The 23,699-nt window shown below is 41.8% G+C and overlaps 2 protein-coding genes and 1 long non-coding RNA gene across 3 annotated transcripts in view; all 3 read right to left on the reverse strand.

Annotated features, from left to right (window-relative positions):
- The window catches only part of FRMPD4 (FERM and PDZ domain containing 4), a 298,999-nt gene that overhangs the window by 195,771 nt on the left and 79,529 nt on the right, over positions 1–23,699 (reverse strand). The window lies entirely within an intron of this gene.
- LOC148113497 (uncharacterized) lies at positions 3,421–21,137 on the reverse strand. The gene is made up of 3 exons (XR_015734516.1): positions 21,098–21,137; positions 13,654–13,694; positions 3,421–3,503 (listed from the first exon to the last, which is right to left on the reverse strand). It is a non-coding gene; the product is annotated as an uncharacterized LOC148113497 (long non-coding RNA).
- Positions 6,872–13,354, reverse strand: LOC148113498 (uncharacterized). Its single transcript, XM_087895291.1, has one exon. It carries the CDS (start codon positions 10,477–10,479, stop codon positions 8,758–8,760), a length of 1,722 nt encoding a protein of 573 aa, XP_087751417.1. The 5' UTR covers positions 10,480–13,354; the 3' UTR covers positions 6,872–8,757.

Below are 23,699 nucleotides of genomic sequence, written 5' to 3' on the forward strand. Positions count from 1 at the left end.
CGAAGAAGCAGGCTCTACCCCCCGCGATTCTGATTGTTTGGTGACAGGGGCATACTGCTGGCTAGCCCCCGCCTCCCGGCTGGAGGACGGAGCAGCCGCCAACTGCCGTTCCAAGGCCCTGTGACGTCTGAGGGCGTCCTTGTCAGCCCTAGCGGAGCTCTTAGCTAAATGGGCCCCATGGCTGCCCGAAGCAGAAGTTTTGCTTGACCTCTTCTTGCGGGACTTGGCGGGCCTTACAGGACTGGACTCCTGTTCCACGTCAGAAGAAAACGAGGAATCCGCCATTTGGGCGTGCTGTTTTTTTTTTTTTTTTAACTAGGCCCAATCAATAAGGTCAATCACCTTCTACGGGAGGAAGGCTCTCTCTGGAGGAGCTATAGCCCCCTCCCCCTTTGCAGAAAGGGGTTCAGGTACCTCTTAGTCCTCTGCCCAGAGGTGCAGGCAGAAAAACGCAAAAGCCGTGTACCCTCCACCTTGAAGTGATTAATAAGGGCCTGCGGGGCCTAAAACGACCCCCCCTTCCTTTTGGTGCCTTATTGCACGGCACCAAAACACTGTAGCAACCAAGGCCACGCTGAGGCTGGACAACAAAATGGCGGCCACCCAGATGACCAAAATGGCGGCCCCCAATGATGGTGCAGTAAGGAGGGAAAATGGCATCTCTCCCACCTGCAGCCTCAATATCACTTGCACTCCCCTGGCGTCTCTCCTTTGCCAGCCAGGTGGGTAACGGATCTCCGATCGTTGAAGAAGCGACGGAGGGGCGGCGAGCCACCGCGAGCCACACCACGCCCCCCCAACCTTCGCTCACAAGGGCCGACTCCCCAGGCCAATGATCGGTAGCAACAACCGCGCCCCCCGCAGTCCCCTGACGGGACGGACGCCAGAATGAAGCCGCAGCAGCGAAAAGCTCCCTCCAGATGTTGGCTTCCTTCCCCCGCCGCTTCCTCACACTTCCGATAAAGCCGGTCGGGAAGGACGGCAAACTGCCCAGCCCGAAACCGGCGGCGGCTGAGACACAGCCGGCTCCGCCCCGCAGGGACAGAAGCCGGTGGCTGTAAGCGCTCCAAGCGCTAGCATCGGAACGATCCGGTGCGCCGGACACGAATCCGACTAACAGCTGTCAGGCGGGGATTCAAATGAACAAAAAGATGAAAATAAAGACCAACTACCCGAAAGGAAAGCAAACTAAAAAGGGGCTAATCAAAAATAAACAAAGGCCTAATCGCAACTCCAGAGCACAGAGAAAACCCTCTCAGTCCGTCAGCAACTGAGAGAAAGACTGGAGATACGGGTGCAAAAGGGGCGTGGTAGGAGCACAGAGTGGGAGGCTAATTTAAATTTTAAGTTCTCTCAGTTGCTTTCAGAAATGAGGATTTACCCATTGCTGGAGTGTAGTAGCAGCGTTCTGGAAAATCAATAACGGGGCAAAAAGAGTAGAGTTCTATTCCCTATGATTTTTTAAAAGTTAGATGCTAGCCTAGAAACCAGAAGTGTAACTTCAAGTCCTGCCTTCATCATGAAAACCAACTCGGTAACCTTGGGGGAGTCACTCTCTCTTTGCCAAATCCATCTCACCAGGGTTGTTGTTGCAGAGAAAATAGGAGAAGGAAGGACTACTATAAATGTTTGCTGCTTTGTATTATTTATGAAAACAATAAAGGTAGAATATAAATATAATAAATAACTGAAAATAAATAAGCAACTTAAATCAACCTACCTTTATAGAGTTTCTATTCTTAGCCTCAATCTTTTATTTAGATTTGATTGTGGTAATAAAAGTCATAAAAGAATTAAAATTACATCTGATTCATTGCATGCATAACTTTCCTATACAATAATTTTCTCAGCAATGTATCACAAATATCTATAGACATTTTAACATATACAACAAAATATTTAGTTTCTTTTTGTTTTGTATATAATTCATTCTTTCTAAAAATGATTGCTCCTTTTACTCTGTTTATATCACTTCCTTTTATTCCACTTTTAAAAATTTTCCAATACTTTCTATAGTAGGATGCATTATTTCTTCACTTAAATGTACAGTAGGAAGTGAAAATGTATGAACTGTACAACTTTGCTTTATGAAACCAAATCAAATGTAACCTAACCTAACATTTTTTTCTCTAGCTACTTTTGTTGAATGCCCTAAAACTGACAGTCTGTTCCAAGTTATAAACCCTGTCTGTTACTATATGTTATTATCTTGCTTGATGTGAATAAGAAAGAAGTAAATTGAAGATGTCTATCAATAAAATGGAGCACATATTGATAAATGGTAAAGAAGGAAGGAATTAAGTACTGTAAGCAACTAAGTTAATATGTTGCATCTCCACAGGAAATGATTCAAGTTTACATTCAATTCCAGTTGATGCAAAAAAAAAAAAAAAAACCCTGATACATACAGGCAGTCCTGGGTTATAGCAAAAATTTTGTTTCATGACTCTGCAAACTATTTTTTGGGCACATTTGATCATATGCATGCAGAAAGTCAGTTGCCACCATTCTTGCACATTTTTCTATAAAAGTCACATTTAATTTAAGACATTTAAACTAGAGTCAGCCAGTGTTAATTTTTCAAAACATGTACTTTTTTAAAAAAAAAATCTGAAAGTAAATTTCCTTAAAAGTAATTATCTTCTTTGACGCCTCTTTTTCTCCAGCAACTTTCATCAAATTAATATTTCTTGCTTTAGTCAGGCTGGATGGGAATTCTAGAAACTGAAGTCCTAGCACAGCTGAAGATTTCTATTTCCTTTCTGCTCTTGATGACTGCATAACCTGCATGTCTTCTAAGAAATATATTTAATACTGACCTAAAGCCTTGAAAAATGTGTCATGTTCATCACGATTTTTATTTTTGCAATATGTGGATGCCACATTTTTAGCATAGTGTTTCTCAAATGTGGCAATTTTAAGATCTGTAGAACTTCAACTATCAGAATGATCCAGCCAACGTGGCTCAATGGGTAATTCTAAAAGTTAAAGTGCATACAAATTTGCCAAGTTTGAGAAACACTGCTTTAGTGTGTACAGGGAGTCTGTGCTACAATTGAGGCAGATAGTTTTCTCTCAAACATTCAAATGTCTGCCAGTTTGAGGCTATTTCCCCACTAATGGTTTGTAGCATCCTATAAAATGCTGAGAGTTAAATATTGCTGTACCAAAAGAATAGGAATGAGGACAGGTTTTACACAACCTTAATAATGAGTAATGCTAAAATGTATATATCAATAGAAGGAAAATTGTCTCAAATACATTTCAAGATAGAGTGCATATCAAGGATTTAAAACATTCAAATAATTTTTCCTCTCTCTTACATGTTAACTGGTCTGGAAAAGGTCAAAACTGAACTAGCCAATTCTAATATTTTTCCTTATGTTGAAGCAATGCTGTAATTAACAAAAGTATACTCACAGGAACATAATTGATGGGTTGAATTCATGATCTGATTCATCAAGGCATTTCCTTTAAATTCCAGGTCACAACAATGACATAGCCTAAACAGCAAGGCAACAACCTGATTATTATTCTTTCTTCCACTGTTCCAATGGATTTTATTTCTGCTTCAATACTGTCATTCCTTGGGTTACATCTTCATTCCTCCAATGTCTGTGCTACATTTGCTAAAACTGCATACTAATCTAATCCTTACAACTATTTTCCTCTGTTCCTTCTACCAGCTGGACTGGCATAGAGAAGTAATGTTACCTTACAATGTTTTGAAATAAAAATAGAAAATCAATATCTAATCCTCAACTTGCCTTTGGGCAACCACATATACAACATCATGGAAAAACCATCAGGATGCTAGCATCCATCTACCTAATCAATTATTTTTGCTTAGAGCATAATTGTTGTGGTGTTTTGTTTTTAAATTCTGACCTTCTGCAGAACAGTGTTTTGCTCCTTGAACAAAAGCACCAAATCATTATACAACAATAGATTCCAAACAGCATTAGCAATGACATTCCAGGTGATATTTCTTGTTTACTTACATAATCAAAGAAGCAGTCTCTTGAAGTTTTAATTTTTTTTACACAAAACCTCACATCTGCTCACAGCAGATGGCTGTTTTCAACTGAGCCTTGATGGTACAGTGGTCTAAGCACCCTGTTATTAACACAGCTGCCTGCAATTACTGCTGGTTCGAATCTCTCCAAGGCTCAAGGTTGACTCAGCCTTCCATCCTTTCTAAGGTAGGTGAAATGAGGACCCAGTTTGTGGGGGCAATAAGCTGACTTTGTATAAAATATACAAAAGGATGAAGGCTATTGCTTAACGCATTGTAAGCCGCCCTGAGTCTCCGGAGAAGGGCGGCATATAAATCAAATTAAAAAAAAAAAAACTTGTTTCATATACAGTCATGGCCGTAAATGTTGGCACCCCTGAAATTTTTCCAGAAAATGAAGTATTTCTCACAGAAAAGTATTGCAGTAACAAATGTTTCGCTATACACATGTTTATTCCCTTTGTGTGTATTGGAACAAAACCAAAAAAGGGAGGAAAAAAAGAAAATTGGACATAATGTCACACAAAACTCCAAAAATGGGCTGGACAAAATCACTGGCACCTTTTACTTAATATTTGGTTGCACACCCTTTGGAATAAATAACTGAAATTAGTTGCTTCCGATAACCATCAATAAGCTTCTTACACCTCTCACCCGGAATTTTGGACCACTCTTCCTTTGCAAACTGCTCCAGGTCTCTCTTATTGGAAGGGTGCCTCTTCCCAACAGCAATTTTAAGATCTCTCCACAGGTGTTCAATGGGATTGAGATCTGGACTCATTGCTGGCCACTTCAGAACTCTCCAGCGCTTTGTTGCAATCCATTTCTGGGTGCTTTTTGACATATGTTTGGGGTCATTGTCCTGCTGGAAGACCCAAGATCTCTGACGCAAACCCAGCTTTCTGACACTGGGCTCTACAGTGCGACCCAAAATCCGTTGGTAATCCTCAGGTTTCATGATGCCTTGCACACATTCAAGGCACCCAGTGCTAGAGGCAGCAAAACAACCCCAAAATATCAGTGAACCTCCACCATATTTCACTGCAGGTACTGTGTTCTACTCTTTGTAGGCCTCATTTCCTTCGTGGTAAACAGTAGAATGATGTACTTTACCAAAAAGCTCTATCTTGGTCTCATCTGTCCACAAGACGTTTGCCCAGAAGGATTTTGGCTTACTCAAGTACATGTTGGCAAACTGTAGTCTTGCTTTTTTATGTCTCTGTGTCAGCAATGGGGTCGTCCTGGGTCTCCTGCCATAGCGTTTCATTTCATTTAAATGTCGACGGATAGTTCGCACTGATACTGATGCTCCCTGAGCCTGCAGGACAGCTTATTGCTTTGGAACTTGTTGGGGCTGCTTATCCACCATCCGGACTATCCTGCGTTGGCACCTTTCATCAATTTTTCTCTTCCATCCACGCCCAGGGAGATGGGGCGTTGGTCCTACCTGATACGCTCCTTCTCATTGAGTGGAGACAGCAGCCAGTGTGGGTACCACTCATCCAATCAGACTGCAGGACTGAGCCAGCCAATAATTTCAAGTCCCGCCCCTGTTGCCGGGCAGGCCCAGCTTTGGCGAAGACTCGTAAGACTGACTCGGCGTGTGGGCACAGAAGGCAACAAAGCCACCAGGTAAGTAAGGAGAGGAGAAGACAGACAGAAGACACAGCCGGAAAAGGGGAGGGTCTGGCTGCTGTCTCCACTCAACGAGAAGGAGCGTATCAGGTAGGACCAACGCCCCTTCTCCATTGAGAGTGGAGACAGCAGCCAGTGTGGGACATACCCCAGTTCACTGTCCCGAGTTCAGGGTGGGAACCGGCTGGTCGACAACAACAGTCTCCCCGGCAACGACACGCTGAAGCACCCGTCGTCCGAACGCCGCCTCTGCCGATGCAAATTGGTCCAAGCGATAATGACGTATGAAGGGAACCGGTGAAGTCCACGTGGCAGCCCTGCAGATCTCGAACAAGGGTGCCTGCGGCGGTCGTGGCTGCGCTACGGGTGGAATGGGCGGTCAAACGAGCTGGTCGCGGAAGAGAGCGGAGGTCGTAGGCCGAAGCAATTGTGTGACGAATCCAACGACCGACAACCGACGAGGAGACCTTGCACCCCTGGGAAACGGGCAAAAAGGAGACAAACAGCGACTCCGAACGACGGAAAACGGATGTCCTCTTAATGTAGATCCGCAAAGCCCGTCGTACGTCGAGTGAGTGCCATCTGCGCTCCCGTGGATGACCAGGTCGCGGGCAGAAATTAGGCAGGATGAGTTCCTGCGAGCGGTGGAAAACCGAATTGATTTTCGGAACGAAAGTGGGGTCCAAACGGAGTACTACCCGGTCCGAATGAAAGACGCATAAGTCAGAACGGATGGACAACGCTGCTATCTCCGATATACGACGAGCCGACGTTATCGCCACAAGAAAAGCGACTTTGCAGGAAAGAAGCCGGAGACTAGTAGTCCGCAGTGGCTCGTACGGAGGGCCCATAAGTGACTCCAACACTAAAGGGAGATCTCAGGTCAGGTATCTGTGTAATACAGGAGGACACAAATTCGTGGCCCCTCGAAGGAAACGCCGGATTAGAGGATGTTGCGACAATGATGGCAGGGATCCGCAGACCAGGACTGAAGACAACGCGGCCACATGCCTACGTAACGTATTGGACGAGAGGCCCTGAGTCAGGCCCCGCTGCAGAAAACATAAAATGTCCACAATGGATGGCTGAAGAGCGGAAACTCCAAACTCGGAACACCAGGAACAGAAGGCACGCCAGGTGGCAGAGTAAATCCGATCCGTAGAAGCACGGCGCGAGGCTTGCAATGTCTGAATAACGTCCGGCGGGATATGCACTGCTGTCAAAGTGCTCCGCTCAACCGCCAAACGGTCAGGTTGAGCCAGGCGAGGTCCGGGTGTAATAGAGCGCCCTGGGACAGAACGTCGTCCTCGAGGGGGATGCGCCACGATGGGGCCACCGAGAGGGACACAAGGTCCGCATACCAGGGTCTCCTAGGCCAATGAGGTGTTACAAGGACCACTTCCGCCCGCTCGTACAAGATCTTGCGAACCACCCTGGGCAGGAGTGAGGTCGGGGGAAAGGCGTAGAGAAGACCCACTGGCCATGGAATTCGAAGAGCGTCGATGCCCGCTGCCCGAGGATCTGGGAACCGGGCGAAGAACTGCGGCAATTGAGCATTCGTGCTTGTTGCGAAGAGGTCGATGATCGGCGTGCCGAACCAACAAGACAGCTCCTGGAAGATCCGGGGATGGAGGCGCCACTCCGCGTTGTCCACTTGACGACGACTCAGCCAGTCCGCTTGGGAGTTGTCCACTCCGGAAATATGCTGTGCCCGGAGCGAGCAAAGGTGCCTCTCCGCCCAGAATCCCAGTCGCAGGGACAACAGAAGAAGCGACCTCGACCTGGTACCTCCCAGCTTGTTCAGGTGCGCTTTTGCAGCAACATTGTCCGTCAGGACGAGGACGTGGGAGTTGGAGATCAGATTTCGGAAGGCCCTGAGAGCCAGGAAGATCGCCTGTAGTTCTAGCCAGTTGATCGGGCGACGGGACTCTGCCGGGCTCCAAGTGCCCTGAGCCAACTGACCTTGACAATGGGCCGCCCAGCCGAGGAGACTGGCATCTGTAGTTACTACCACCCTCTGAGGTTCCAGGAAGAACGACCCCGCAGCTAGGGCCGGGGAGCGCCACCACCGCAGGGATCGGCGAACAGCAGGAGGGACCGGAACCGGCCTGGATGACGTGCCTCTGCCCGCCTTCTGCAACGGCAAGAGAAACCATTGAAGTTCCCGTGCGTGCAGTTGCGCCCAAGGAACTATGGAGATGGCCGAGATCATCTTGCCTAACAGTTGGGAGAGGACAAGAGGGGAAACTGCCCTACAAGCTTCCACCTTGGAAATTAACTGACGAATACCCGCCTGTCTATCGGGGGACAGGAACACCTTACCCTGAACAGAGTCGATAAGGGCCCCCAAATGGACCAAACTGGTGGACGGGGAGAGGTGACTTTTATCTAAATTAACCGAGAAACCATGGGCCGCCAAAGTCTCTACAGTGAGGCGAACATCCGAAACTGCCTGAGAGAGAGAAGGGGACAACAGGAGAATATCATCGAGGTAACATAAAAGCCTAACAGAACGGATAGGAAGAGAGGCCGCTAGGGCGGCCAGTACCTTCGTAAAAGTACGGGGGGCAGAGGAGAGACCAAAGGGTAACGCCCTATATTGATAATGGACCCCACCGTAACAAAACCTTAAAAAACGCCTATGGGAAGGAAGGATAGGGATGTGCAAATAAGCCTCCGTAAGGTCTATGGAAGAGAGGGGTTCGCCCCTCCGAACACCGGCTAAAATAGTTTGCAATGATTGCATTTTAAATTTACGGTACACCACGTACCTATTCAAACGTTTCAGGTCCAAAATAGGGCGCCACCCCCCCGAAGATTTGGGAACCAGGAAAACCCGGGAATAGAAACCCTGACGCTCCTGACCCGCAGGGACGGGTTGAATAGCCCTAATGGTCAGGAGATGCTGAACTGCTGCGTCCATAAGGGACTTTCTGTCCGAATTACGAAAAATCGGACAGCAGACAAAGGAGTCAGGGGGGATGGAGACAAATTCGATAGCTAGACCAGAACGAAGAGTGGCTAGGACCCACTGATCAGAGGTGGACCGTTCCCAGGCGGCCACGAAGATGGCCAATCTGCCGCCAATGGGAGGATCAGCAATGTAATTAGCGCCGGCGACGGATGGAACGACCTCCTCCCCCTCGAAAGGGCCGTTTAGACCCGAACGATCTGCCCCGGAATCCCCTATCCTGTGAGCCCCGATGCCTGCCAAAGTTTGTGAATGGCCGGGGCGAGGGAAGGGAAGAGTAGGAGGAGGGCCCCCCAAAATCATTACCTCGAAACTGGGGACGAGAGGGATAAGGGGAGAAGCGAGAATCCCCCCTGCGGAAGGCCGCCGCCAAAACCTTTCGTTTGTCCCTCGTCTCGGTCAAAAAGGGATCTAAGGCTGCCCCAAACAAAAGGGACCCCCCAAATGGGACCGAAGCGAGCTTCCACTTATGTCTGGCGTCCGCCTGCCAATGCCGGAGCCAGGTCAAACGGCGAGCCGTAACAGCCGAAGCTAACGATTTGGCAGCGAACCGTGCAGCGCCGAGTGTCGAGTCCGCTGAAAACTGAACCGCAGCCACAATCTTGTTAAGGTCATGCTTGATACGAGCATCCTCTGGTGATAACTTCTCTTGTAACTGGCGGAGCCATAACAACGTGGTGCGGTTAAAAAAAGATGCTGTTGAGGCTGCCTTGATGGCCCATGCAGCCCCTAGATGTGCCCGTTGGAGGACCTGATCAGTACGGCGTTCATCAGGGCGTAAGTTTTCAGCGGGATCGCCCGGAATGGCGGCAGAAGACAGGAGAGCAGCGATGGGAGCATCTATTGACGGAAGCTGCAGAAGAGTGTCCAGTTCAGCTGCGACGTGGAAATTCGTACGGTCAGACGAAGACGGGATAGGAGCAGACCCCGGCGAAGACCACTGCCGCTTCACGACATCCAGGAAAAGCGGAGGTGTGGGGATAGCCGTAATCGGTTTGGCCGGCTCGGCGAACATCGGGTCCAAAACCCCAGGCGGCACTGAAACGGAAGATTGGGAAGTTGGGGAGGAAAGTTGGGCCGTATTGACGGCTTTAAACAGAAGAGACCTGAACAATGCCTGCGGAAAGAGGGCAGTAGACGCCGGCTGATCAGGTGGAAGATTCTCATCGTCCGACAACCCAGAGTCACTGTCGTCCACATCCGACAGGGTGGAGAGATGACCAGCTTGGGAGCACGAAGGAGAATGAAGCGCTCTAGAGGATTCGAGCCCCGAGGAACGAGGCTGCTCTGGCGAGACAGATCGAACAGAGCCAGCCACACTGGAGGTACGACGGCCCTCCGCCAAGGTCTTTTGTACCGCAGCTTCAATCATCTTTTGCAGTTGGTCGGTAGGAAGAGGACAAGTCACCACTTCCTGAGACAGAGCCGGATCCACGGGAACCGTAGAGGAATCCTGAGGAGATGGTATATCAGGAACATCCTCGACAGTGGGCGGAACAGTAACAAGGTCCACAGGAGCAGTGCCCCACAAATTCGAAGTGGAGATAGTGACAGGACAGTCCCTGAGAGACAGCTGGTCAGGAGTAGCCGGCCAGGAACCCTGTAGCAGAGCAGAAGCCGTCGATGTCTGAAGTCCAGTGCTCGCTTTTGCACAAAGTTGAGTGAGGACTTTATCCCTGCGTTTTTCTACTTTGTCCAGCGCACTGCTATGCTTCCTACTCTTGTGATGCCCATGAGAAGATGGGGCAACATGTGACTGTGCAGGGTCTTGATGCGAGGTAGATGCATCCTCCGACTGCCTCTGAGTAGAAGAACTGTTTTTACGACCATATTTGGATTTGGCCAATGACTTCGGCATAATGGCAGATGCAACAGTCACTAAACGAAGACAAGGTGGGGAGCGCGGCAACTCCACTAAATTCAAGTCCTGTGCCCACAATTCCAGAAGCAAAGGAAGGGGAGCGCAGGCACTCCACAAAATGGCCGCTGCAATTAGGGAGACAGCAAATAGTGGCTGGCAAGGGCAGCGGAAATACAAGCAGCTCCAACAGTCAAAGGGAGGGGGCGCGAAGCTCCACGAACACACGCAGCCAGCCAAAATAAATATAGTCCAGACAGATGCCCTTTGGGGTTGCCAACAGCAGGGAAGACCAGCAGTTCAGATGCAATCGCTGGGGTGGGGGGGGGCGCGAAGCTCCACACACACACGCTCTTGATGGGCAACTAACAGGAAGCAGTCCAGGCGCTGTAGCAGGGAGACGTGGTAACAAGGGAACCCTTCAGGCCCGGCTCAGCTGATCGTCGGCTGTTAGAGCTGCAGAGAAAGGGCGGGAGCCTAAAAAAACTCCACTAATTAGCTCAGCTGTTCGTCGGAGATAAGAAGCGGCGATTCCAGCGCTTTTAGCAATGACGGAGCTTAGACAGCAGAGGAGGCAACCGGAACAGCAAAGGCAGCAAATTCGGCTCCCAGGAGGCTTAGACAAGCAAGCCCAGCAATCCAAAAGTCCAAAGAAACAGCCAGAAAAATTTTTTAAATAAAAGTTGTACACGGAGCCTAGGGGCGACAAAATGGCCGCCGCCACAGAAACGGCGCGAAAAAACGGCCTAGAAGAAAAAAGCGAGGCCCTGGGGAAGGCGTTTGGCAAGGAAGGGCCAGATCCTGAAGGAAGGGGAATGCCAAGCCAAGCAGGGGCACCGAGGAAGCCCCCCCAGGGGTCCCCAAGGGAACAATTCAAACACCCTCACACCAGAGTCTTAACAGCCCTTAAAAGGAAAAAAACTCACAAAGTCCAAAGGCAACCAAGTCCATAGGGATAAGCAGAAGAAACGTCAGAAAACAGTCCAGATCAAAAAACACCAAATATTCCAAAGCAGAACAGATAATTTGAAGAAAGCAGACAGAGCTAGAGACCCACACGCCAGTCCAACTGAAGGACTGAGCCAAAGCTGGGCCTGCCCGGCAACAGGGGCGGGACTTGAAATTATTGGCTGGCTCAGTCCTGCAGTCTGATTGGATGAGTGGTACCCACACTGGCTGCTGTCTCCACTCTCAATGGAGAATAGCTACAGTGCCATGGGTTGCAAACTTCTTGATAATGTTGCACACTGTGGACAAAGGCAAATCTAGATCTCTGGAGATGGACTTGTAACCTTGAGATTGGTGATATTTTTCCACAATTTTGGTTCTCAAGTCCTCAGATAGTTCTCTTCTCCTCTTTCTGTTGTCCATGCTTAGTGTGGCACACACACACACACACACAATGCAAAGACTAAGTGAACTTCTCTCCTTTTTATCTGCTTTCAGGTGTGAGTTTTATATTGCCCACACCTGTTACTTCCCCCAGGTGAGTTTAAAGGAGCATCACATGCTTAAAACAATCTTATTTATCCACAATTTTGAAAGGGTGCCAATGATTTTGTCCAGCCCATTTTTGGAGTTTTGTGTGACATTATGTCCAATTTGCTTTTTTTCCTCCCTTTTTTGGTTTTGTTCCAATACACACAAAGGGAATAAACATGTGTATAGCAAAACATGTGTTACTGCAATACTTTTCTGTGAGAAATACTTCATTTTCTGGAAAAATTTCAGGGGTGCCAACATTTACGGCCATGACTGTATATGTTGCATTTTTTCTGACTTTAAATGTTGCAAAAATAAAAGCTCCTAGTGATTTTGAAATGTGACTTTCAAAATATATGTATGGAACGGAGTAACATTTACTCTAAAATCTAACTTTAGAAAAGATTATCATTGACTTAATTGGAACAGTTTGGACAGGATAAATATGATACAATGGGATCTGAAAGTACTGGGCATTTAACTTTCCCCCTTGCCATGAGTAGATCATTCTCTGAGTGCTATGGAACTCTGTGTTGCAAACTCCTACATATCAGAGAAAGCCCTATTAGATTCATACCAGTTCTTAATAGTTCTTACCAGTTTTCAGAGGGATTGTGGAAAGTTTCATAGGCAGCTCAGTTGAGATTCTGATTGCTAACTGTAATAAAGAGATATCCAGGGCACTTGAGCAGTATCTGCCTATTCATACATTCACTGTAGTCCCCTTATAAATGAGGAATTTAGGAGATGAAAGCAACATAGGAAACTCTGTTGCTTCAATACCCAGTGCTAATGGAAGAAAACTTGAATTTAACTGAAAACTGGTACTAGCTCATGTTCAAGGCAGTAGCAATTCAAAATCCAGTGAAAGTTTGAGGTGGGCCATTTGTACAAATCCTTTGACCTTTCAAGGGAAGTCAGCCACAAAAAATCTGAATTAAACCAGAAACTTATATGTCTATGATAACAGGGTGACTCTCACCTAAGAAACCGCCAATTCACTTCCAATCCATAGTATTTGAAAAATCAGAACAAAAGTATGTCCCACAACAGATGTTTAGACTGATGGTTCTCCTAATGACCATGCAGTCCACAGCTTAAGAAAATGGTTGTTATTCAGATTACAGAAAGGCAACATAGTCCTTGAAATTTTACTTTCAGCCTTTGCTGCATTATCTTTTTTAACTGCAATATAGATGTGTAATAATAGTGCAACATACTATACAGGTAGTCCGCGACTTACAACAGTTCATCTAGTGACAGTTCAAAGCTACAACAGCATTGAAAAAAGTGAATTATGATGGTTTTTCAGTTACAACCTTTGCAGCATCCCCATGACCATGTGATCAAAATTCAGATGCTTGGCAACTGGTTCATACTTATGACTATTGCAGCATCCTGGGATCATTTGATCACTTTTTGCACACTTCTGAAAATGGGGAACCAAGATTCACTTAACAACCAGGCTACTAATTTATCAGCTGCAGTGATTCACTTAACAACTGCGGCAAGAAATGTTGTAAAGTGGGGCAAAACTCACTTAACAAATTTTCATTTAACAACAGAAATTTTGGGTTCAATTGGTGTGGTAAGTCAAGGACTACCTTGTAATATGTAATAATAATGTGTAATATATAGCTCAGAGCTGAATTGTGTGCTCTGAACTTCCTTTTTTTAATGTTGTTTCATTACCAGGCTAGTAGCATCAACAGCAGGGGACAGTTGTTGGCTACCTATATAATTTTTAAAACATTTTAGTTAGATGTAATGACAAATAAACAAAGGTGTGCTATATACAGTTCATCACCAACATTAGCATCAAAAGTAATAATCTATTAGATAGCTAATAATACAATACAATGAAGTTGAGACAATATTGATGGAGTATCCTTGAGAATGACTGGCAACTTTAAAATCAACTACAATTCATCTTCTAAAATTAAACAATAGCTTATAATCAAGCATGCTGTTTCACCTAGATTTTAAAACAGCATAAATATTCATGTACATCCTCATTTTGTGAAATTGTTGTTTGCATAATGAAGAATATACTTATTTGTATTCTAAATGATCCCCTGGTCATTTTAATGTATGACCCAAAAATGGCCATACATTACATTTTAATGTATGACCATACATTTTAATGTATGACCAAAAAATGGTCAAAATAAACACTTTATATTAGCATGCCAGTGACAGTGCCATGAAAGTCTTAGGTTTCTTTCTTCATTTCCCTAATTGAACTAAGGAAGGAGAGCTTCAATAAAAAGACTGGCTGCTTAAAAGGCAAACAAACTTCTATTTTCAAAAAGAAGAGGGTAGAAATACAATCAGTTGAATTGAAAAGATATAATAAAATTTCATGGTAGAACTTTAAGATTTTCAACACACTGTATGTTTTATCATCAAATATTTATTTCATCCTATATATTTATTATAATCCTTCAAAAAAAATTACATATTTCTCTAAATGGTAGCATATTCTTTCAATCTAACGAGCCACATTATTTATTAATTCTAAGCACTGCTATTCTAGGAAACATCATGCACTCTGTAGACATGACAGATGGTTTAATTACTACAGATATGATAGATCCTCAAAATGGAAAGTTATTATAAAACTAGAGTTCAAAAGAATGGAGTATGAGCATAAAATATGATTCCGGTCTGCTATGCTGGTAAAGCTATCTTTTTGTTGTCAGTAAAGAGAAATACTTTTGGACCTATAAGCACGTATGTTGCTGAAATTCAACATCACCAAAAGTTCTGGAAATGGTCAGAACAGCAAGAGAATCTTCTGTTCAGAACATCACAAATCACAGAAAGAACAATGATTTGTTTTGCTCCAACCCCCAGATTGATTTTATTTGTTAGATTTTTATACTGCAATTATTTTTATAAATAACGATAAGTATATCTAATACCCCTTTTTACTAATACCCACAACAAGAAGCCTGTGAGGTAGATTGGGCTAAGAGGCAGTGACTGGCCCGATCAGCCAGCTTTCATGCCTAAATTAGGACTAGAATTCACAGTCTCCTGGTTTACAGGCCAGCACCTTAACCTATACTCCAAGCTGGCTCTTACTTAAGGATGCTTGTTCTTTGAGAAAAGTTGAGGAAGCTCACTTGAGAGTTCTTCTGTATGAACATAATTAAGTCTTTCCCCCAAGTAATTTTCAAGATATGAATAAGACTTTTAGGTCAAGACTTTCATTTTGCCATTCCAACTATTAACTATTTTTCTTCTTTAACTATTGTTTGGTCATACAACTTTATATTTGGGCCATTTTCTTGCATGTACATTTTGCTGGTACAATTCAGAATTCCATCAATGATGGTAAACCACCCTGGTCCAGAGGAAGCAAAGTATGAAACTGTGAAAATACTACCATGTTTCATAGATGAGATAAGGTTCTTATGCTGAAATGCAGGGTTTGCCCTCGCCAAACATAACACTTTTCCTTCAAGCTTCCACAAAGCCTGCAGTATTTTTCTTCACCTTAGCTATTACACCAGGAGTCCCCAACTCCTGGGCCACAGAGTAGTATTGGTCCACAGCCCGTTGGGAAGTGGGCTGTGTAAGGGGTGGGTGAGTGCACAAAGCTTCATTTATGCATTTGCAGGATTAGGTTGAGCATTCAAACCCCTCCCCTCCCCCACCACTGGTCTGTGCAGCCAAAAAGATTGAAGGCTGTTGTATTATACCATACAGTTAATCACCTAAATTAAATTTCTGCCAACAAACTGTTTACTGTCACATTTATAACAGTTATAGTGTGACAAACACACTAGCTTTTACTTGACCTGAAGGCTGAGCAATGACTCAAAATAACTATTCTATCATTTTCTAGTGTTTCCTTTTTACAGATTGATCCTGAATCTCAGTTGCATTGCTCAGAATAACTATTATATCGTTCTCTGTGGTTTATTTTTAGACTGTTTAAATGATCTCCAGTCTCAGTTCCACTGTCCTCTTAGTAACATCCAACCTTTCTTGCATCTCCCATATACTGTAGGTTCTTCTGAAACCAATATTCAGTCATTGAATTTTTAAAAATATTACTGAAGAAAAATTCAGAATGTAGTGTTCTAAATTGATCTAGTATACCGTACCTCATCCTGAGTTTAAATCTTAAAATGAATAAAATATAGAAAATATGGCATGGGACAAGGTTGTGTGAAGGACCACCTTTCCCCAATTTCATCTGCCCATCCTACCAGATCTCACAAAAAGGGTATGTTATGGTTCTGTCATGTAGGAAGCTATGTTTGGTGGTCTTAGGTGATGGGGCTTTTATGGTGTGGCCCCTACAGTATGTGTGGAATCTCCTACCTCACCTCAAACTGAGGATGGCCTCATTGCTTCCAAGCTTCTGAAGATTTAGTTATGCCAGTAGGCCTGGATGAATAGTGAGGTGGTGCTACTACTATTAGCATCCCTCCATCTATTATTTTGTTAATAATTTTAATGTTTTAATATTTGCTAATAATGATTTTAGGTATTTATTTAGTTTTTTATGTCTCCCAAGTCACTGGCTCATGAGATGGGCAGATCTATAAATAAATCAGATAAATACATAACTAGTTCTGATTGATAAACTTTACTTGGTGGAATCAGGAGCTAATAGAATATATTTTTTAACAGAAGTTTCAAAAAGTGATCTGGCAGCCCGCTCTTTACACTCATTGGATCTGAAGATGAAAAAGATGAAACAAACCAAGAGTTCTGAGTAGATCGCAGCTAATCCACATTTACAGAGAACTTGGCTCAGAATCAATATCCAAAATATCTATGTACCAGCCAGAATTGTAGCTATTGATCATTATAAAGCCTTGGTAGTACAGTGGTCTAAAGCACCCTGTTATTAAGACCAGCTGCCTGCAATTACTGCAGGTTTGAATCTCGCCAGGCTCAAGGTTGACTCAGCCTTCCATCCTTTCTAAGGTAGGTAAGTTGAGGACCCAGTTGTGGGGGCAATAAGCTGACTTTGTATAAATATACAAAAGGATGAAGGCTATTGCTTAGCGCATTGTAAGCCGCCCTGAGTCTCCGGAAAAGGGCGGCATATAAATCAAATTTTAAAAAAAATTATAGCTCTAAGTAGGTTAGGATTCATTATTTCAATATTTTCCCATTACTTGTTCAGCTTCGCAAAAGTTGCTGGTAGTTTAGGAATGCTTGAACTGGGCAGAGATAGCCATTTTTTATTATTTATTACGTGTGGATAATCTACAGTCAAGAATTAGAATCTAAGACGGAATTGTAATAATTCAAGTTCTAACCAAGGACCTAAGAAATATTAAGATCTCCAAGGGCACAAATAATAGAATAGAAAACAGCCTATATAATAGAATAATAGCTCAGTTTTGAACATGGTAATCTTATTAAAAATTCTAGAATTAAAATACTTTATGATGCCAGTGATTCTCTACTAAAAAAAAATAAAATACTAAGGTAGAATTTTAAATAATGATGGAGTTGTTGTCAGACCTGCCTCAGTCTGATCTCCTAGGAAAGTAAAACTCTCTACTCCATTTGGTTGAAGTGAAAAGGTACTTTTATTAAGAAATGCTGATTGCAGTAAAGCAGATCTAAAGTTCCCATGCACCAATACAGAACTAACACTGGTTCCACCTAGCCTTCCCCCCATGGTCTTCCTGTGTGTAGCCAATCCGGCATCACAAAGATATTTTGGAAAACGCTGAGGTGTTTGGGCTGGTGAAATTCTACTCTTAGGGTAAACAGCCTTGAAGATGCCAGCACATCAGATTCCAAAATGCTTTCTCCTTCCTCAACTGTCAATCCCGCACCACCACCACAATTTTCCATATAAAGGCATACAGCTTTATTGCCCATTTGTTCTCCCTCCCTTCCCTGATTTATGGCAGAATGCCAGCAAGGCCCTAAGCTGAAGGTGGTGGATCTGACAGTTGTTTTGTTCAAGAGCTGAAGTGGTAATACTGAATAAGAACATGATAGGATATATTAAAGCAACAAAACAAAATATTAACTGTAAAAATTGAATGTATATGAGGATTAAGAAGATAAATGGGCAATGTTTATTCCAGTTCCATCTCAATGAGAATGATCTAGTATTGTTTATTAGATTTATATTCTGTTTTTTTTAATTTCAAGACGGGGTCTACATTGTGCTCGTTTCCCCTCCTTTTCCACACAACCACAACCCTGTAAAGTACATTGAACTAAGAAAGAATGACTAGCACAAGGTCACTTAATCAAGTTCTGTAGCTGACAATTGACTGAAACCTGAGTTTTCCTGCTGTCAGCCTTAAGCACTACAATACCTTTCTTAAGGATCTATGACATGTGCCTGAGACAGTGGATAAAAATTAGCATCAAAAGGATTTCAGGGTCACTGTTGATAACATTAGCTTTATTCACTGATGGTGATGGTTTTTATGAAAGTATGTAGTTTTGTTTGCCTATGTTAAGCAGAATCTTAACTTGTGTTTAAAAACATGATTTTCATGATTAATATCCACTTTTCAATCCTTTCTACTTTTGTATTCTACAACCTATGAATTCCTTCCTACTTCTACTCCTTCCTCTTTCTTTCTCAAGCATCCTTACTTTTGATAAATAAAACAGCCAGGATAAATCCACTCAAACTTTGGAATAGCTGCACAATAATAACATGAGTCATGTCTATTCTTTGCAGGCTATTAAAAGATTCTCTGCTCCACCCTCTTCATATATAGATGAGAGAGTAAGAGAGTATCAAACATACTCTCATGAATGTACACTAATCAAATTTATTGTGTTTTCTTAATTGAGCAATTTGAAAGTATTCTAATTGGTAATTTTTATCACTACTACTTTATTTATGTTTTAGAAATCCTAATAGAAGAATTATTATTTCTGCTTACCGAACTCTTTGAAGTCAGAATCAAGAAGGTATCCTATCAGAAATTCCATATACTAATATTCAAATTCCAGATTCTGAACTATCGGATAGAAGTAACCAAGGTTGGACTTTCCCTAGCATAATTCTAACTCAAATGCAGGTTTATAGTCAATTATAACACTAACTATATCACAAAGAGTCAGTATAGTATATAGTGCTGAACTATATATACACTATATAGTATATAGTGCTGAACTAGAAATGAGGAAACCCAGGTTCTATCCTTATACATACAGTCCAATTGGGTGCCTTTGGAGTAGTTATTTTCTCTCTCTTCCTAGTCTTAGACTAGGAAAATGAAAAAAAAAACCATATGTCTACCAAACTGCACTGAATCAGCATGATAAAGCTCAAAGCATTCATTGAAAAGATCTTCAATCATTCAGCGTGATTATACAGATTTGTATACATAACACAAACATACACCCACACTCACTATTCTATTTGTCCAAATGAATATCACAATCTTATTGACTAATTTTGACTCCCAATGATTTGGATACTAGCCAAGATCCAAACAAGAATCTTAACTGTTCTGAATGTATTCTTGTCAAATGTATGCTGTTCCAAATCTTTTGTAAAGTTAGTGAGATCATGTCTGGTAACTTTAAAATGGAAAAGTTGAAATTTCTACATAAATTCCAATAGGCAAGTTTTGCAAGATATCCAATTTCAATTTTTAATTTAACATACTGGTACCTTTTTAGATCATCTATAAAGAGCAAATGGTTTATTTTATAGCTTTGTTTTGTAACTTAATACTAATTATTTTATTCGGGATATTTCAATAGAATTATGAACAATACAAAGAGCAATGGTGATGATGAATCTCCTAGTAATATGCTTCGTTTTATTTTTACATCCCCAAAATCTTTCCTTTTCACCATAATGTTGATCTTTCATGAAGCTATTATACTTCCATAAATCTTCTAATATTTCTGTTTATTCCAAAAATATCTAAATATTTGAAAATTCAGCAATGGGGAAGGAAGTCAAATGACTTTTATCCCTTTTCTGGCCATAAAGATTCATTTTTGTTTTAGTTTTTTTAGATTTGTGAATCTGGAAGTGGTCTTTTGTTCCACCTGAAATTTCCAATTCCACTAGGAAAATTGCATTTCTTCCCGTATTAAATATATTCACTATTAATCCAGTCAACAAATGTTCTGAGTAGGCAGTTTATAATACCATAGCTACCAACTCTGTTCCTTTTCCTTTCCTTTTCTGCAATTGTTCTTCTAGATATTATTCATTCATTTATTTTTATTTTTTTGCTTGCAGATTATTCAGATGGCTTGCTAGCCTGAAGTCTTTGAGCCAAAAGCCAAGTATTTCATATTTTCCATAGGCTTCACAATTTTTAATCTATTAGATTTGAAGTAGTTTGCATATCTCTGAAGTGTATGACTGAGTACTTTATATCTTGCTCCCTGAATTACTGAAATATAAAAAAGCCAGTTCCATTCTACTACAATGAAAGAGTATGCATTTTCTTTCACTGAATACCATTTCAACTGTTTTATGAACACTCTAGGTTTTCACAAGTAGCATTTCTAGATATTCCTAATCCTATTTTTAACTTAGAAAGCATTTAAGAAACTTATTTAAGCATTTAATAGTAATTTGTTAATTTTACTTATTTCCTAATATATCTGTTTATCTGCTCCATGTTTTTGAAATGAGATATTTTCATTTTGAATATTACACAGAAATACTCAGAACAAGGATGAATCACTTCCACTTTCTTCCTCTCTCCATATTCCACAATAGCCAAAGTATCCTTAGCAATAAGAGCAGAAAGAAGTAAAGTGGGAGAGCTTTCCAAAACCCAGTCATTAGTTTGGAAAAGAACCAGAAAATATTACTCTGAGTGAGCAACACCTCCACACTGACTGGTTATTAATTAGTCTATTGCAAAGTTATAGAAGCCAGATGGTCAAATGGCAGAAGCTTTACAAAGATTTGGGAGTAAATTTGATGCATGTTCCCAATTGGCATTTTAAGTTAAAACTAGACAGAGGGGGGGGAAAAGGCTCTGAAGCATTAGTCCTTTTCTTTTCTTTTATTTCTCTTGAATTTGAAATATTTTTTTAAGGTGTGTCAATTATTCTAGGTTTCCTTTTAAGCTTTATAAATGGGTTTCATTTCCCAAGGGTATAACTAAAAAAACATAAAAGACCCGTAGCTGTTCTTCATGCTCTAACTTACCTGGGAAAGTCATCCATGTTTAAGTATGTTTTATGGAACCTAAGAGAACAGTGTAGAGAAACAAACATAGGAAAATAAAAAAATAAAGGTGATGATCTGTAATTATGTTCAAACCCATTGCCCATAGCATAGTTTTATTTATCACATTTAGAAACCGCCCATTACAGAGGAACTCTAGGTGTGCACAAATAAAATGTTAAAAACATAAAAACTAAATATGAAAATTGAAAACAGAAGTATAGTTAAAATCTGTCATTAAAAATTAATTAACATCATTTATACATGCAAATAGGAATCAATTCAAGCAAAGTCACTGAGAAAAACAAAATAGATTCCAATATTCAGTTGCAGAATGACAAAATGTTTTTTTTTAAATAAATGAAACTGCAATTGTTCTGTTTAGGATCTGCTCTGCTTAGGTGCAGGGCCTGCTTATTGAGCTTGCCTAGTTATCAAAGTTATGACTGCTACGAGAGATTTGATTTTAAGCTGACTTGTGGGAGAGCCTTATGCTGATCTGATTTTTAAAAATTGAATCCAAGAGGCCATTCTGCCCTCATCAAAATGGCCTAATAATGACCAAACATGTTCAACATAATATTAAGAATAAGTTGAAAACTACCAAACCAATATTTCTATTGATATAAAGTGTACTTGGAACAATGACTGTGCAATATTTCAGTCAATGGTACTTCACTCTGACAATACTTCAATAAAATATACTGCTCAAAAAAATAAAGGGAACACAAGCAGAAGACATCCGAGATCTGAATGAATGAAATAGCCTTATTAAATACTTTGTTCTTTGCATACAGTAGTTTATACACTGCGCAAACAACTAAAGGGAACACAAAACTACTGTATGTAATGAACAAAGTATTTAATAAGGCTATTTCATTCATTCAGATCTCGGATGTCTTCTGCTTGTGTTCGCTTTAATTTTTTGAGCAGTGTAAAATTCCAAGATGCATCTCAAAGCATCACTGTCTCCTGTTTTCAAAAGCAACGAAAGTTGCTTTGGTAGCATTGCTTACAAGATCTTTTTCAGCATATCCAGTAGCCAGCACTCTTAGAAGAGACCTCAAAAATGATGGAAAATGTTTTAGAGAGGTGCAGTTATGTCATTAAGCAGAACTGTAATAGTGCAGTCAATATGAATCATATCACAGATTCTGCTATAACAAAACATAATTTGGTTCTAAAAATGTATCTGTTATGACATTAAAATTACTTTAAAAGCAACTTGTTCACAAAGAGTGCAGGAGGAATACACTAAGTGATATTTTCTATATTTATCTATGAAAAATTACCTCTCTCTCAAAGCTAAGTTGTTTTTTTATCTAATGGCTGTCAAATACCTTCTTCAAGGCCATCTCTCTACTACAGCTAGTCGATACTGTGGTTTGTTGAATTTGGCTTGATATAAATCAAGCTGCAATTATTTCTAAATATGATTTGTATGTTCTGTTCTCCGTGAATGAAACCATTACTTGTTTCTCATGGTTAAACCAGGTGAAATGCTCCCGGTTCGGATCGGATCACCCAATCCGGTAGCAATGGAGGCAGGTGGTTCTGAGAACCGGTAGCAAAAATCCCTGCCCCCCCCCATGCCTAGCTGAGCCGCGCGATCATCAGAGGCTTTTTTTTAAAAAATATAAAAGCATTTTTTCTACAACCTGTTCGGCCCAAAAAATGCTTTTGAAAGTAAAAAAAAAAAGCCTCTGATGATTACGCGGCTCAGCTGGGATCGTCAGAGGCTTTTAAAAGCATTTTTTCTACAACCTCTTCAGAGGTTGTAAAAAAAATGCTTTTAAAAGCCACTGACGATCCCAGCTGAGTTGCCTGATCGGCAGAGGCTTTTTTTCTTTTAAAAACATTTTTTCTATAACCTCTTCGGCCGAAGAGGTTGTAAAAAAAAAATACTTTTAAAAGCCTCTGACAATCCAAGCTGAGTTGCCTGATCATCAGAGGCATTTAAAAGAAAAAAAGCCTCTGCCGATCAGGCAACTCAGCTGGGATCATCAGAGCCTTTTGAAAGCATTTTTTTTACAACCTCTTCACCGAAGAGGTTGTAGAAAAAATGGTTTTAAAAGTAAAAAAAAAAAAATTGGCCACGCCCACCCAATTACATTACCCACCACCACCAAGCCACGCCCACAGAACCGGTAGTAACAAATTTTAGATTTCATCACTGGGTTAAACTATGGTTAAAGCATTCCTTACTATTATTCCATCTATAAAAAGGGCCACCTTATATGCTCACACTGCCATTTGGTATAAATATATTTTGGTTTCCATATCTCAATTTCTATTGGGGAATCTTTTAAGATATGCATTAACTTTTCTAGAATCTTCCTCTCTTTCTCTTACAGGATCTGCCGCCTTTCATTTTTAGTACCTAATATTCTCTACATTTGTCTTTAGGAAAAGAGATGTACAATGCATATCATCATCATCATCATCATCATCATCATCATCATCATCATCATCATCATCATCTCTTTTATTCATTAAACATGAAACTCAGTCAACTAGACATTTAAAAATGTGTCACAAATACGATTGAGTGGTGCTAATGGCTGATACGGGTTGCTGTCAGCGT

Source organism: Pantherophis guttatus, chromosome 5 (assembly GCF_059756535.1).
Source record: "Pantherophis guttatus breed Tessera chromosome 5, ASM5975653v1, whole genome shotgun sequence".
NCBI classification, from domain to species: domain Eukaryota; kingdom Metazoa; phylum Chordata; class Lepidosauria; order Squamata; family Colubridae; genus Pantherophis; species Pantherophis guttatus.

What these genes read in the sequence shown, in the direction of transcription:
- LOC148113498 (XM_087895291.1), bottom strand. Translation starts at nt 10,479, where the DNA reads ATGCCGAAGTCATTGGCCAAATCCAAATATGGTCGTAAAAACAGTTCT.